At 34.3% G+C, this 17,087-nt stretch overlaps 1 protein-coding gene across 1 annotated transcript in view; it reads left to right on the top strand.

The window, feature by feature from the left end:
• Nucleotides 1–14,735, top strand: part of LOC131064093 (ankyrin repeat-containing protein At5g02620-like) — a 31,894-nt gene extending 17,159 nt beyond the window's left edge. The window contains exon 4 of the mRNA XM_057998119.2: nucleotides 14,363–14,735. Coding sequence (XP_057854102.2) covers nucleotides 14,363–14,735 — 373 coding nt within the window. The remainder of the gene's footprint in view (nucleotides 1–14,362) is intronic.
• Nucleotides 14,736–17,087: the final 2,352 nt, after the last annotated feature.

The raw sequence follows: 17,087 nt of genomic DNA, 5'->3' as shown, positions 1-17,087 counted from the left end.
GTTGTACATGCATGAAATATACAATCTAATCAAACATGTATTTAAATCTAATTTAATCAAACATCATGTATAAATCTAGAATATAATCAAACATGTATAAATCTAATATAATCAAACATGTATAAAACTTATAAAGTATAATCTAGAGTCTAAACTCCATGTATAAAGTATAAAGTATAATCTAGAGTCAAACACAAACCAGGTATAAAGTATAATCTAGAGTCTAAACTCCATGTATAAAGTATAAAGTATAATCTAGAGTCAAACACAAACTAGGTATAAAGTATAATCTAGAGTCTAAACTTCATGTATGTGCATGAATATATATAATATGAAAGTATATAAAAAGATAAATGTAAATGAGCTATAAAGTTTGGAGCAAATCAACAGGGATCATGTCGGCTACGAACTGAGCGACCATCTGAGGGGGAGTCCTACAAAAGTAGAATTTATTTAAATATTAAATATAATATATCTATCTCTCTAGATGTGCATATACATCAAATCCAAGTAGAGTTAAATAAAAATTTAAATATAAATTGTAACGTGCATGTACATACATACATGTACATATATGTACCAAAAACCATAACTAACCTATACACTAACAACATCTAAAGAATCTCTCCTACGCACATGCTCAGAGCTCAAGGAAGGAGTGACATGAGATAACTGTCAATTTAAGGATTAGTCCACAATCAATTTAAATGATCAACAAATTAAAACTTAGAACTCTAGATTATTTATTAAACATGATCTATATATATAGATTTATCAGGTACAAATTTGCAACATTTATACATATCTTCTAAAAATTTAAATGCACATGTACATGTACATACTTGTGTATCACCTGGAGTAGGCTGTATAGTTTGATCCTGTCCCGTGATCATATCAACAACATCACTCGTGCTTGCATATCTCTCTCTAGCTGTACGTATCACTGAGGAGTGCAAGGGGCTAACTAGATGATTGGGCATCATGGATGAAGTGTCTGATTGTAGTAGCATGTCCATAAATCCAGTATGGCTCAAATCTCTCAGTTGATCCTCAAATGAGTCCAAACCCTCGTCTGTGATATGTACCTAATCAGCTCGTATCTCCTCCTCAAATGAATCCAACCGGCCCTCATCTGTGATATGGAGCTGATTAGCTCGTAGCTCCTCCTCTGCAGCAACAGAGTGATCTGTAGGTGGGTCAGTGCCTGGAGCATTCGTAGAGTGATGAGAATTCTATGACTACCTTGTGGTATGCGTCGATGCCACTGTAGCCTAACCATCTCTGAGAATCTCCTCTCTAACATCACCCAATGGTATCCCAAGTCGAGATGAAATAAAACTATAAGCATGTAGTAGGTCCTTGGCTAAATACTGTGACATCTGTACATGTCTACTACCTCTGACTATAGCTGCTACCTCATCTGGGGAGGGGATGCCAGTGGAAATATACTGATCATTTGAATCTGAAGCCCCCCATTGACTAGAAGATGCATGATCTATGGATGATCACGAATGTGGTCGACTCATCATATATTTGCCCACCCTGTCAGAAGATATGGTGGCTGTTGCTGATGCAATCTGTCCAATCCTATCAATTGCTTCTCTTTGAGAAGCAATCACAACGTGATCTGCTATGGGTACCATGGTTGGGACTATTACTAAAAATCTCTGGCCAACAAGGTCCCTGTGTCTAGGCAGAGCTCTATCATGCCTACAATATGCATCTCTATTAGCAATCCTACCCCTCCCCTGTCCACAATATTCTTGAATATCAAGGTAGTTTGGTTTCATTTGACAATGAACCTTAGCAAATACCTGCTATGCAAAGTATAATGGAATCTGGTCATTATTAGGATAATGACCATGGGCTGCTAAGAATCATGGGTAAATCAGTGATGCAACCTTTGGGTCGATACATCTGGTAACGTAATATCCCCTCACCTTACTCTTCTCCTGATATTGTGGGAAGTATCTCTCCTTGATGGTCTCCTTCGAGACCACCCCCACCACATCAGCAAAAGAATGAGGACCCCTCACCTCACTCCTCAACTGTCTATATATATCCTCTATAACCTCAGGTGAGAATGAGTTATGAGATACTAAGCGGTCCCTCAATGTTTGGAAATTGTCAAAAATGGACGTGCATGTATTCTTGTACATGCCATCAATACGAGGGTCATCTAGTATGGCCCTCAACCTATGCAACTCCAAATCACTGTAATGAAAAATAGTAGCAATGTCGGGCAAGGGGGGATCCTACTGTGGAGGATCCTGCTGTGGTGGCTCCTGATGTGGAGCCTGCATAGGTGGATCCTGATGTGGAGCCTATGCAGTTGGATCCTGATTAGGAGCCTGCGAAGGTGGATCCTGATCAGGAGCCTACGAAGCTATATCCTAGGATGCCATCTATCTAGGTACATGTCATAAAGTTAAAATAAATACGTAAGCAGAGAGAAAGAGATCATTTTCATGAGAGAGAGAGAGATAGAGAGAGAGAATATATACATATAAATCTTCATGAGAGAGAGAGATCATTTTCATTTTCAAAAAGTAAATGTAAAAATTTCAAATATTTTAGTGAGAGAGAGAGAGAACATATATTACAGATCTAGAGATAACATATATTTCAGAGAGATAGAGAGATCTAACACGTGTACATATTTAAATCTTTGACATACATAAAAAATTCAAGAATAGAGAGATCTAACACGTCATATGTTAGGACACTATATTATCCTAAGGGGAATGTCATATGTAAAGTAGGATGTTATAAGGGGTCATATGTGACCCCTTAGGACAACATACGACCCCTTAAGACACTATGTGATGGACTAAGGGGTATGTCGTTCACACTAGGATTTTATAAGGGGTCATATGCGGTTCTAAGGGGTCAAGCATATGTTATAACACATGCATGACCTCTCAGGACCACATATGACCCCTTATGACACTATGTGATCCTAAGGGGAATGTCATATGTATAGTTGGATGTTATAAGGGGCCATATGTGACCTACTAAGGGGTCACGCATGTGTTAATGCATGCGTGAGCCCTTAGGACCACATATGACCCCTTAGGACACATAGGAAATGTCATATGTATAGTAGGATTTTATAAGGGGTCATATGTTACCTACTAAGGGGTTATGCATGTGTTAATGCATGCGTGACCCCTTAGGACAACATATGACCCCTTAAGACACTATGTGATGGACTAAGGGGTATGTTGTTCACACTAGGATTCTATAAGGGGTCATATGTGGTTCTAACCACATACGACCCCTTAGGACACTATATGATCCCAAGGGGAATGTCATATGTATAGTAGGATGTTATAAGGGGTCATATGTGACATACTAAGAGGTCACGCATGTGTTAATGCATGCATGACCCCTTAGGACAACATATGACCCCTTAAGGCACTATGTGATGGACTAAGGGGTATGCCGTTCATAGTAGGATTTTATAAGGGGTCATATGTGGTTCTAAGGGGTCATGCATATGTTATAACACATGCATGACCCCTCAGGACCACATATGACCCCTTATGACACTATGTGATCCTAAGGGGAATGTCATATGTATAGTAGGATGTTATAAGGGGTCATATGTGACCTACTAAGGGGTCACGCATGTGTTAATGCATGTGTGACCCCTTAGGACAACATACAACCCCTTAAGACACTATGTGATGGACTAAGGGGTATGTCATTCACACTAGGATTCTATAAGGGGTCATATGTGGTTCTAACCACATATGACCCCTTAGGACACTATATGATCCTAAGGGGAATGTGATATGTACAGTAGGATGTTATAAGGGGTCATATGTGACCTACTAAGAGGTCACACATGTGTTAATGCATGCGTGACCCCTTAGGACAACATACGACCCCTTAAGACACTATGTGATGGACTAAGGGGTATGTCATTCATAGTAGGATTTTATAAGGGGTCATATGCGGTTCTAAGGGGTCATGCATATCTTATAACACATGAATGACCCCTCAGGACCACATATGACCCCTTATGACACTATGTTATCCTTAGGAAAATGTAATATGTGACCTACTAAGGGGTCATGCATGTGTGACCCCTTAGGACAACATACGACCCCTTAAGACACTATGTGATGGACTAAGGGGTATGTCGTTCATAGTAGGATTTTATAAGGGGTCATATGTGGTTCTAAGGGGTCATGCATATGTTATAACACATGCATGACCCCTTATGACACTATGTGATCCTAAGGGGAATGTCATATGTATAGTAGGATGTTATAAGGGGTCATATGTGACCTACTAAGGGGTCACGCATGTGTTAATGCATGCGTGAGCCCTTAGGACCACATATGACCCCTTAGGACACATAGGAAATGTCATATGTATAGTAGAATGTTATAAGGGGTCATATGTGACCTACTAAGGGGTCACACATGTGTCAATGCATGTGTGACCCCTTAGGACTGGACATACTACCCCTTAAGACACTATGTGATGAACTAAGGGGTATGTCATTCACACTAGGATTTTATAAGGGGTCATATGTGGCTCTAACCACATATGACTCCTTAGGACACTATATGATCCTAAGGGTAATGTCATATGTATAGTAGGATGTTATAAGGGGTCATATGTGACCTACTAAGGGGTCAGGCATGTTTTAATGCATGCGTGACCCCTTAGGACAACATATGACCCCTTAAGACACTATGTGATGGACTAAGGGGTATGTCGTTCACAGTAGGATTTTATAAGGGGTCATATGCAGTTCTAAGGGGTCATGCATATGTTATAACACATGCATGACCCCTCAGGACCACATATGACCCCTTATGACACTATGTGATCCTAAGGGGAATGTCATATGTATAGTAGGATGTTATAAGGGGTCCTATGTGACCTACTAAGGGGTCACACATGTGTTAATGCATGTGTGACCCCTTAGGACCACATACGACTCCTTAAGACGCTATGTGATGGAGTAAGGGGTATGTCATTCACACTAGGATTTTATAAAGGGTCATATATGCGGTTGTAATGGGTCACACATGTGTTAAGACACTATTTGATGGACTAAGGGGTATGTCGTTCACACTACAATTTTATAAGGGGTCATATGCGGTTCTAAGGGGTCACGCATGTGTTATAAAACATATGTGACCCCTTAGGACCACGTATGACCCCTTAGGACACTAGATGTGATCCTAAAGGGAATGTCATACATTTACACTAGTATGTTATATGTGATCCTCTATGACCTCCTAAGGGAACGTATAGTGTCATCAGGGCATATGTGGTCTTAAGGGGTCATGTTGTGCGTGTAATAGAATGTGAAAATGGGTCACATTGTAGAGGAAATTTATTTTGTCTAATTTGTTTAAATTTGTTATCTAAATTTTTGAATGTTTATTTAAATTAAAATTTATTAATTTTTCTAACGTTTTTCTTTTTTTGCTAATCTTTTTCTAAGTTCTGATTTACTACAAGTTCTAAGTTTTCTATGATTTTCATAACAATTTTTTAAAATGTTGAAAAAAATATACATCTATACAATTATGTAATTTTAAAAACAAATTGACAGATTTTAGTCAAAACATTAAATTATCAAACTGTTTTCTAAAATAATGAAAAACAATAAATTATCAAACATTTTTCTAAAATGTTGAAAAACAATAACTATATACAATTATTTAATTAAAAAAATTAATTAACAAACAAATTATTTACAAATTCAATAAAAAAAGACATTATTAAACCAAACAAAGGGTTGTTTTGTGCACCTGGTCGGAAACTGAAATAGGAAAGATGCTAACTACTGCAGACAAAGCTTGGTGACGTGATGCTGACGACTGGTTTGATCCAACCCCCACCAGACATAAAAAGTCAAATTTGATAATGACCTTTTAACTGTCATTTTCGCTATTTATAAATTTAAAAAAAAACACTAACTGAAAATGGTTCGAGCGAATGGGGGATTCGCTCTAACCCATTAAAATATTAATATTTAAGTGGGTTCACTTGAACCCAAAACTTACCCATGGTTGGAGCGAACCCAGGCTCGCAGTTGGGTTCGCTCGGACTCCTAGGGGTAGTCCGAGCGAACATTACCATTTCGCTCGAACACCAAGAAAATCGAAGTTCCCACTTTTGCCAAATTCCTTCGTTGGCAAAAGTGGGATCCAGCTTTGTGAATTCACCCTATTACATGCTCACAAATATCTAAGAAAGGAGTGGGTACAAGTATCTTGGGGAGGCATGTGTGAAGATGGAAAACCTAGATGATTCTTTAGATTTGAAATGGACGGTGGAGATTAGAGGACATGGTCTTTTGGATTTTAATTGTACAAGTTACACTTTTAAAATAAATAAAGAATATTAAAGATTGATAGATTATCCTAATAAATTAAGTGAATATGTTATATAATTGATTAGCGGGAGTAATTCTAGACTAAGTTTAATTGATTAAATAGATTTAGCTAATTAATAATAGGGATGTCAAGGGGGTTAGTAGTGACACTAGTTGAATAAATAATTAACTGCAACACAAAATTGAGTTACCAAGTTATTCTAATTGATTAATATATGGTGGATACTAGTTAAAGTTGAGATAATTAACAAAATTAATTATATAATTTGTAGGAAATTGATGTGAAAGAGTGCATTTAAAAGGTGCATATCTTGCACCTCTTTGCTATGACATTGTGATTAGAAGTAGTTGTCATTTTAAAAATAAATTATACAAATAAGAAAATTGGTGATGAGTTTCCCTAAATGCGTGAAAGAATGCTAATGAGAAAAGAGTATTGTTATTCCTCTTTGAGACATCTAGTGGGATAAATGGAGTTTAGGGTCTCTTGAAAAATAAATAAGGCTTAGGAGGATTAGGAAAGAATAAACAAAGGGAAAAAATGAAGGAAAATTTAGTTTTTAATGGGAAAAGGAGATAAAAGAAATAAGAAAGGAAGAGAGAAAAGAAGCTCTAGAGATGAAAAAAATTGAGATTGGGGTAACTCAAGTAGATCACTTGAGTGAAAGCATGTGGGAGTGTTTGCATCCTACAATATGACCAACAATAGTAAGAGTTATACCTTATCCATGTTTGTATTGTTTTTGCAAATTTATAGTGTTTTTTAATAGGATAAAGAGACATTTATCTAGCACACTTAGCATCTATGCAAGAGGGAAGGGGTAATTTAAAATTTACACAAGGATTAGGGGTTCAGAGGGGAAAGATAGGTATAGGAACTACATAGGGTTGGAACTTGCACTAACACTATGAAATTTATACTATTAATATGACACACATATGTAGGGTATTAATTGAGAAAGGTAAAACTAGAATCATGTAGGGGTGTTCTTTGTTCCAACATTGTGCATTTAACACAATAAGATAGAACTTATGTACAAATAAACTCAAAAATTAGGCATGTGTGATATTAGCATGTTGTACTTGTACATGAAGGAATAAAAAACATAGTCACATGAACCACATGCACTAGCATTACATAGGTGACACTAGGAAGGTATCACAAGGATACTATTATTGTAATGGGTTAATGGGGGAAGGCAATGTAGGTCCCATTAAAGGGGTGAAACCTACACCAGCACTATATAAGTGCCACAACAACATGGTGGTTGGATAGAGAGGACTTGGGAAGGTAGGAATAGTCAACACAAGGATTTTATAGTTGTATAGGGAGGAATTGGAATTTAAGTAGGAAATTGTACCATGTATAGGTGTTTCTTATGCCAACACTCAATATGCACCATTATTGTATGGAACTTACATAGGGGATTATAAGTGTGACACCTTCTTAGTGGTTACTTCAAGGAAATTGGAAAATTCCTTTGAGAGCACCACAAAGGTAGGGCACATGTAAAAACAGAGGATTACAAAAAAAAATGGTGGCTAGTACGAGAAAATAGTATTTGTATGGAAATACATGTATAATGGGAGAAGCTAATGAGATGTTGGTTTGGTGTAGAAGGATTTTCAAATATTACTAGCATGGTAGAGTTTTTTAGTGTTATTAAAATTATTGTAGTGATTCAAGGAGATGAAGAAATATAATAAGATTATAATAAGCTCCCCCTAAATAAGGAAAACTAAGATCTTGGATTTTTTAGAATTCCAAAATCTCTTATGAGGAAAAAGTTCTTCCCATAAGAGAGAAGAAGAAAAGAGATCATGAACCCCCCTATAATGAAGATTCTCTTGCAGTGATGGTAGATATTTGAAACTAAATGCTAAAGATCATTTAGCCATGTCAAACAACATTCCTCCCCTTAGGAAGAAATAAAACCATGAAGTATATAAATTATCTTCCAAATCCTTGAAGGAAAGTGAGATAAGAAAACTCAATATATATGATGCCTCAGAACTCTTCTCAATTGTCCCCATGTTGATGCCAAAACATATCCGAAAAAATTAAGTGTTATAGGCCACAATGATGAAGATGGCAATCCAAAATCTGTTGAAGACCAATGTAGATTGTTGTCAAAAGAAAAAGATGCCCCCTCCAAATTATTCTTAAATGTGTTTAAGCCAATTCTAATGTGTGGCTAATGTTAATAAGATGAATCAAGTACAATAGAGGATTCAAGTACTATGACCATGGATCTTTGGTGATAGTTAGACCAATGTGAATTTGGTATTGCCATGATAGAAGCAAATATAGGAAAAGAGAGTAAAAGACGGTTTGAAGATGCACCCATAACATTGAAACAAGATGAATCAACTCCATTGGGACTATCAAACAAGAGGATATGAATGTCCTCAATGATGTCCTCCAAGTTTTCAATGTGGGACTTTTCAAATAATGATTAAATGCTTAGTACAAATGTATCCCAATGAGCTAACTCAGGAAGACAATGTAAATATTGCTACATTGAACCATTAGAAGCTATCAAAGAACATCAATGAACTCAGAAATATCAATGATAGATGAAATATCTTCAATTATAGAAAGAACAATATGTGAAGGAACATTGTATGGAGCCTGATCACACTCTTAGGATGTGTCAACACTAATTGAGGTAGTAGGTGTGTTGGTGAAGGGAACATCATGATTTTACCTTCCTCACAACTCATTTAAAAATTCAAAATACCAAGAATGTCAAAGAAACCCAAGCTTTCTCATTTAGGAAAACAACATTGACCAATACAGATCAAGCCCTACACTACCCAATCCATGGTGGTGGTCAATTAGCACAACAAGGAAACATACAAGGAGTTGACAAAGAAGAACTTTGTTAACTGGCTATAAAGAAACACAAAGACACAAAGAGAGCACAAACATAGAGAAACAAACTGGATCACAAAGACAAAGCACTTCACATTAGAATGTTGCACTTGTCAAATTTTTAGACATTTTCTCCATACCACACTCTCCTTGAATCCTTTAGCTGCATTTAACAACTGTAATCTCCTTTGACCCGAGCTTTCCCATGATCACTACTAGTCTTCAAACTGCACTAACCAATCTTGTGTCTTGCAACAATGTTCTATTTGTGGGAAGCTCTACTTGACTCTGCTAAACCTTGGCTTTGATATCAAGAAAATAAACATGGCTACAGAGAAAAAACCCAATATGGGGCTCTAAATTTAATTTTCATTCAATCAATATATAGACAGATACATAATAAATGCTACAAATATTGTAAGATAGAGTTAGTAGTAATATTAATGGAGGATAGTTGAGCATAAGTGAAACATGAATCACATGGATGGTTGCGGGAAATGTGAGAAGGTTGGGTCAATGTTAGTCAGTTGGTTTGTGCTAATAGGTAAAGATAATTAATTTACCATATAACACCTATTTCTTGAAAGCGTTCACTTGTTTGTATAAGTAGCATTGTTACTCTGTATGTTTTTTTATTTAAGCCAACTATTTGCATGACTTAAAATTATCATGTTGTGTCTTGAATTTAAATTACATTAATTTCTACACAAATGGAGCTATGATGAGAGGGTAGAAGGTAGTTGTAAGTAGTTACAACCATAGCAAATTGGTTATGTTACACATGTTAAAATATGGTCTATTGAATTTTCCCTACAAGAATAGATTGACATCATAGAGAAAGTTATTGCTATGAATAATTTATAGAGTTTGCAAGAGATAAGAATATTTGGGCCTAGAATTCACACCAAGTCTGGTGATAATTGATGTTCCATGTGCACTATACAAGGAGAACTAATACAAAATTTGAACAAGTGCTATAAGAGCAAATGCATAGAGGAAGGTGAAGGTTTGTATTCATTGAATCATTATAAGTACATGGTACAAAATCTTGTTGGTTTAGAAACTATTGTTTTATTTATGAATAAACTTGGTATTAAGTTAGTTAACAGTTTAGAGGATGCGATTGTACATGTTCTTTTGTGATCAAAAGGGTAATGTAATATTATAGGGAAACCTAGACATGTCCGTGTAGAGCAAGAAGAAAAATTGTTTATCTTAAAGGTTGGGGTATTTTTTATATGTGGTGTTTCAATATGCATTGTAAATAGTGCATATAGATTTGAAATTTACTTGTCTATTTTCTTAGAACCATCCATGTTTTATTCAATCAGGCCTTAAGGAGATTCCTATGTTATTGATTAAAATGTTTTAAGACATATCAAATATTTGAGGCCAATAGAGGTAGGAGGTTCTTTATCATCTCAAACTAGCCTTTCATCTAGGGATGATTTATGGCATAAGAAGTACCATATTTGTGTCCCTAAGGAAAAGAGGGGGCTTGGCATTATATGTTCCTTAAGCAACAATGGGGGCAATATTTCTTGTGGGTTTACTTTTTGCATTCACATTTGGTTATTGATTTGTATAACACTTGAGAAGGTATGTCCAGGCATTTGGTTGATGATTTATATAGTAAGGAGGGATAGTTTCCAAAACAATTGAGGAAGCATTAGAAGAAATCAGAGGAGATGTGAACTTTTAGAGGAAAGGTGTCTCAAGTACAACACTAGAGGAGGCATTAGACACACATTGAGGAGATATGGAGTTTCAAAGGAAATGTGTCTCATTATGCATGTCGGTTGGTAAAACTTTCATGTCTCTCTCATATTATGTAGATGGTTGTAGGTCTGATAGTCAAGACATCCACAAATGCAGTTAGTTTAATCTTTCCTAGGTGAGTGAGGAGAATTGGTGATCATCAATCTTGATAAGGGCTCAAATGTTACACTCTTGTTCAGGTTAATGTAATAAGGGGGCAATGTTAGAGAATATTATACTAAAAGTTAGTTTTACATAGGTTAGAAAATAGATATCTAGTTACTAAGGGTTAGTTTCTAGGAAAATACATTCTTGTGGGTACTTATATATGAAAATAAGGCTTTAAAAAACCAATTGTACTATAATAAAATTATGTCCAAATGAATTAATATAACAAATTTTGTTTCGTATTTTCCATTTTACCCTTATAGTTGTGAGAGTAACTATAAGAGAGTGAATTTCCAAGAGATCATACATATGTATAGTATTTTGTAGTATAGATATGATATTCATATACAAGTGGAAGTCATCTATAATGTGATTTAAAATAATTATAATGATGTTGGGTTTGCAATTTCCATGTCACATTTCCTCATTATCACAATAGAAGGAAAGGTCGAATTGGAAATACTATTTTGGGTTAGTGTACTTTTTGAGGCAAATAGTGTTTACAATAATTAACATGATTCTCATGTTACAAAAGAATAAATAAATGAAAATCATTAGTAAGGTTACAAATCCTATTTGTTATAAATATGAGTTTCCCTTAAAGAACTTTCTAGCCATTTTAATCATTTAAATGTCCTTGGTGTCAAGATATTTTTATGTGAGTTTTTTATGTCTAGCTTTAAAGATTATGTCCATAATGTATGTATGTTATAATAGAGAATTGTTGAAGGTGACATATTTCACCTATATAGAAATATCCATAATTAGTATAATATCACTAAGTTCACATTTGTTGATCCACCATTAGTATGTAATTTAGTCTTTAGTGTCTAATCTGGACTCTTTTATAAATTACTTTGAAGGGATAAATTATAAGAATCTTTTCATAGTTAAAATATGTGGTATGTTGGACCAATGATGGATGATTGAAATATTTTCTTTATGAATGAATGTTTCATCATTGGATTGCACTTTAAATGAAAAATAAAATATATTTATTAAAACAAATCGTTGTTTACTATTAAAGATTTATTAATTTAGTTACCTATTCTTTAGAATTAAGGCTTTGTAACCAATCAAGGCATCAGTCTTTATTGCTAACAATTTACCAATATTTGACTCATATGAACAAATAATTCTAATGGGATTCAAATTAATCTTATAAATGGATTTGTTTGGATATTATCTTTATGATATGATTCTCTATATTTTGAGAACTTTTTAATCTTCCATGGAAAATTATAAATCACAAAAATAAATTGAATATCATAGAAAGTGCCTTATTACAAATTTAGGAACTCTTTTTTATGTATAAAATATAGCCTAATTTTTTTATTTTTTCCTGAAGCTTCTTTGGTTGTCTTATAGAAAATTTAGGTGTATAAAAGTTAAAACACTATGTTAATAACCAAGATCTATTCATAATTTGGCAATAAATTTATGCCCTTATCTTCATTAAAGTTAGTATAATAATTTTCTAGACTCACAAGAAGTAATATAGAATACCAATATAAGACATGATCTCAACCTCATTTCTTGTAGCATCAGGTCAATACATTGAGAAAGATTTGTTCCATGTGTGTCAAACTTCTCTAATAGACTAGAAGTCACTTAATCTTAACATAAATTATAACCATTAATTTTTTGAAATAAAATTTAAAATTATATTGCATCACTAGGAGAATCTTTATACATATAATCTTAAACCAAATGTTGAAACATTAAAGAAGAGTTCAATTTAAAATTCATCCACCAACTCTTTTTAGGATTTACTTCATTAGTAGAATTACATTTAATTTGTATAGTATCAAGAAATCATGAATGTTTTGTCATTAAAAAAAAAACAAATCTTGATATTCCATAATTTAATTCAAATATACACATCTTATGTTTTCATAATTATTATAAATTCACAAAGAATAAAATAATTTTTCCTAACAAATATTCTAATCAATAAGCCTATTATAATAAGTAGATTCTATGACATCAAACAATCAAGAGTGATCTGAGTCGGTCTAACCCAAGGGACAAATTTCTAAACATACTCAATATAGAGAACCAAAATAACGTCATGCTAGAACCATAATGCAAGATCCGTACAAAAATCATAGATTGCATGCATCCCATTTGTATGGGAACATACCTTATTAACACTGAGGACAAGCTTTCTTAAATTGCTCCGGATACTTACTCGGTAAGAGTTTGGATACTTTATTTAAGGTACTTGAAATGACTAAAAGATCTAAGAGAAACACAGTAAAAACAATGGAGAAGATGATGTTGTACTGCCTCTGTAGCTGTTTTAGTGGGTTGATCTGTATGCTGGAAGATGTGAACGAGCTATCTATGGTCCATGCATTGGCAGAAAACAGGCGTAGCTGACCAAATAATGTATGCTTGGCTTGTCAGAAGCATCATTTCTAACTCTCAGAGAAAATCTGAAAAGACAACAAAAAGCAGTCCATCCATGATGTAATTGCGTTGAAATTTAGACTATATACCCTCCAACATCAGTAGACTGCAAGGCCAAGTGATCTAGATGAAAATGGCACCAAAAGAATTGATGAGCTTTGTTTGTGTTCTCTTTTGTTCGGTGCATTTTGAAGAAAGTATCATAAAAAATGCCGAAGGATGGTGATCTAGCTTAATAATATTTCAAATTGAATTTCTTCTCAATGATCCGACACTCATGATCCTTGTTTAAGTTACATGAATCAACTCAAAAAATAGTTTATCATTGGGATAAAATTCATGAACCAGAAATGTACAAAGTTGGTCCTAATCAGTTGTATTTTCCTGATAAGAAAGAGATTAACGGTTCCTAATCCAGGATACTGCATAAAAATAGTAATACCACTCTAGAAGTATTTGTATTGCTTATTTTGGCTTTTCTTAAAACTGTGCTGCTTACTGGACTGTTTTGGTGCATATATATCAAATAACTTCAAAGTGATGCAGAAATGTTGGGCCAACTGAAAGAATACATCCATAGGAGTTTGAGTAATCTACAATAGATACATTTCAAAACATTACAAAGGCGAAACCTCATACCATAGAAACATATCTAATAGCGTGGATGCCTTCATTCTAATTTTGCACACGATACAACATTACAGGTCATACAATGAAATGAATTTATTGCTTTCTCTTAGAGCTACTCCTAAAATTATACAACACTCTGCCCTCTTTTACAGCTCAATGCTGAATTCCCCCTATACGAGATATCCTCACGAGAGAAAAAGATACAAGAAATCTTTCACAGAAAAAAATACAAGAAAATTTTCACATCCGCGCTTGTCCAGCAAACAACCTTGGAAAAAGATTCCATTTTTTTGTAGAACTCCCGTGGAACAACAGGTTGAACTCTACCATCAACTTTTCTGCGTTGCAGAAGTTGGCGCCCACGATTGGACTGTGGACTCCGCGAAAGATGACGATGTGGCAAACGCACGATTGCCTGCGACGCCTATGATATGTTTTGCCCGAACCGCCCATTCCCAGAAGACTCAGCAATTCATCATTTTTCGGTTTTCAGAGAATAAAAAAGGAAGAGATAGAGAGACATAGCAGAGGAACGATAGAAGACCATGATAAAGGAGAGGAAGCTAAATAAAAGTGGTAGAAAATTGCATGAAATAGAAGATGAAGTGAGAACATTTCGCTACAGGATTTCCACTGAAATATGGAGAGAATACAGAAAAACCTCAGTATTCCGCGTTAACAATGTGGATGGAGAGAATACAGAAAAGCCCCTGTATTTATCCTCTGATGGAGATAATACAGAAAAGCCTGCAGAGTTTGCAGAATGCAGAATGCTAGGCTGTAGAACTTCTCCATCAGAGGATAAATCGATGATAATGGTCAATCTGTAGGAATAACTTATGTGGATAGAGATAGCATATTGTTGAATGTGTGGAAGTATGTGAAAATGAGGATGGATAAATGATTGGGGAATGAGCTTAGTTTTGCACAGGAATGTTATTTGTCAATATATAATTGTACTAAGACATCCCATCTAAATAGGCTAAAAATTAAACAAGAGTTGGCACGGGTATGGTAAAATGATCACATAGTTTGAAGTGTATGGAAATCCCAACCATGCATAAAAAGTAAATATTTAAGCATAAGAGATATGAGATCCATGTAATGTAATTTTGACCTAACATGATATCTTCATGTAATTTTGACCTAACATGATATCTTCATGTATCTATAAAAATCAATTTTTAGAGAAAGCAATTAAAAGTGTTCCTTTGGATTGTCACAACCAACAAATTGCAAAATTAAGTTTTCACTATAATTGAATATAATTTTTTTGAAAGGTTATTTAACTAAGTACATCTAACATTATGCATAGATCATCAAATGTTAATTATTATTATGTGTTTAGTATTAAACTATTTTTTCCCTAGATTATAGGCCTATACATTGGAGGCAATAAATGTAAAATAGTAGTGCACTTGAAACAATGGGGATCTTATCAAACAACCCATTCACACAACTAATAACACACAATAGAAATACATGTTCATCTAACAACACATTTTCATGTGTGTTTTATTGATTTAAAAATTAAAAAATAAAAACTGCTTATTTATAGATTACAATATGCTTTAACTTTATCTAATATTCTCCTCTCCGACCTCTACATATAGTAGATTCACACATTCATTATGGTTATATTTTATCATTTCAAGTGTACTTCCTTCCTCCTATTTCCACCTCCTCCTTATGGTTTCAAAATCTCAAATAGCTTAAACACCTATTCTCACATGGTCAAAAGACCACTTTATTATCTATGCCTTACTTCTTATTCCCCATCAAAAAATTGAACTATTTCTTCTTCAAGAAACCAAATTTGTATTGCCTTAAATAATCACTTTTTTCATTGGATAAAGGAATAACAGAATAAATAATCTCAAAAGTCCAAACTTACTATAGAGATAAAGGAATAACAAAGTGGAGAAGTATCTTAGTAGGCAAAAAAAATTTGCATAGAATTTCAACAAAGTGGTACTTAAAACAATTCACACATATTTGGTCTCCACTAAATAATCTAAAAATTTTAAACAAAATCCATGACAAATACTCTAAAACAAAAAATACTTTAGGAAAAAATCAGGATTCCCTTTAGGAATCCACAAAACAATATAGATTAGTTTTATTAGATGACACCATTAATTTCCATTGTCATAGATTTCACTTGAAAGAAAAAAAATTGTCCTTTATGGTGTTAATCTCTAGGCCCATTAGCTTGTCCAACTGTCTTGCATCTAGAAACAAAATTATTTCCTCAAGATCTTTGTATTTCACTTGAAGTTTGTTTAGGAATATTTTGAGGTCTAGGTTGTTCTAGGTGACTAACCACAAAAGGATAAGATGTGGGGAGAGATTAGCACAAATTGTTAGGCTTACTATTTTAATGATATAACTAGAGAGATCTAAGGTAGCTAGGTACTAGAATTTCCAAATAAAATTTGATATAATGTGCATGAAGGTATAAGACACAAAATTCTATAGTGAGGAGAGATCAAGAAGGATAGATTTCCAAGTCCAATGGTGTGAGAAAAGAGATTGATGGTTGGAAAAGAGATGTTTCCAAAGGTATTGAGAAAACATGTTTAATGATTTCATTTTTAGCACATAAAGAACAATACAAGGAAGGTGAGATGAAGGAAAGGTGTTTGTCAATTGGAAAGATTAATATGTAGAATATTCTAGGCTATGAATTGGGCTTTGGTATCAACTTTAAGTTTCTAGATGAGAGAACTTAGTATATTCCACTTAGAATGGTTAAAATTGTCATTCCATTGGAGGTTAAGGAAAGTGGATAGAGTTATTGTGGGTACAAGTTGTTTGTACATGGTTTTAAGAAGAAAAGTATCAAAATTTAAATTAATAGGCAATTTTCATTCTAGA

Source organism: Cryptomeria japonica, chromosome 5, assembly GCF_030272615.1.
Source record: "Cryptomeria japonica chromosome 5, Sugi_1.0, whole genome shotgun sequence".
Lineage (NCBI taxonomy): Eukaryota > Viridiplantae > Streptophyta > Pinopsida > Cupressales > Cupressaceae > Cryptomeria > Cryptomeria japonica.
This window is presented reverse-complemented; position numbering and strand designations above follow the sequence as displayed.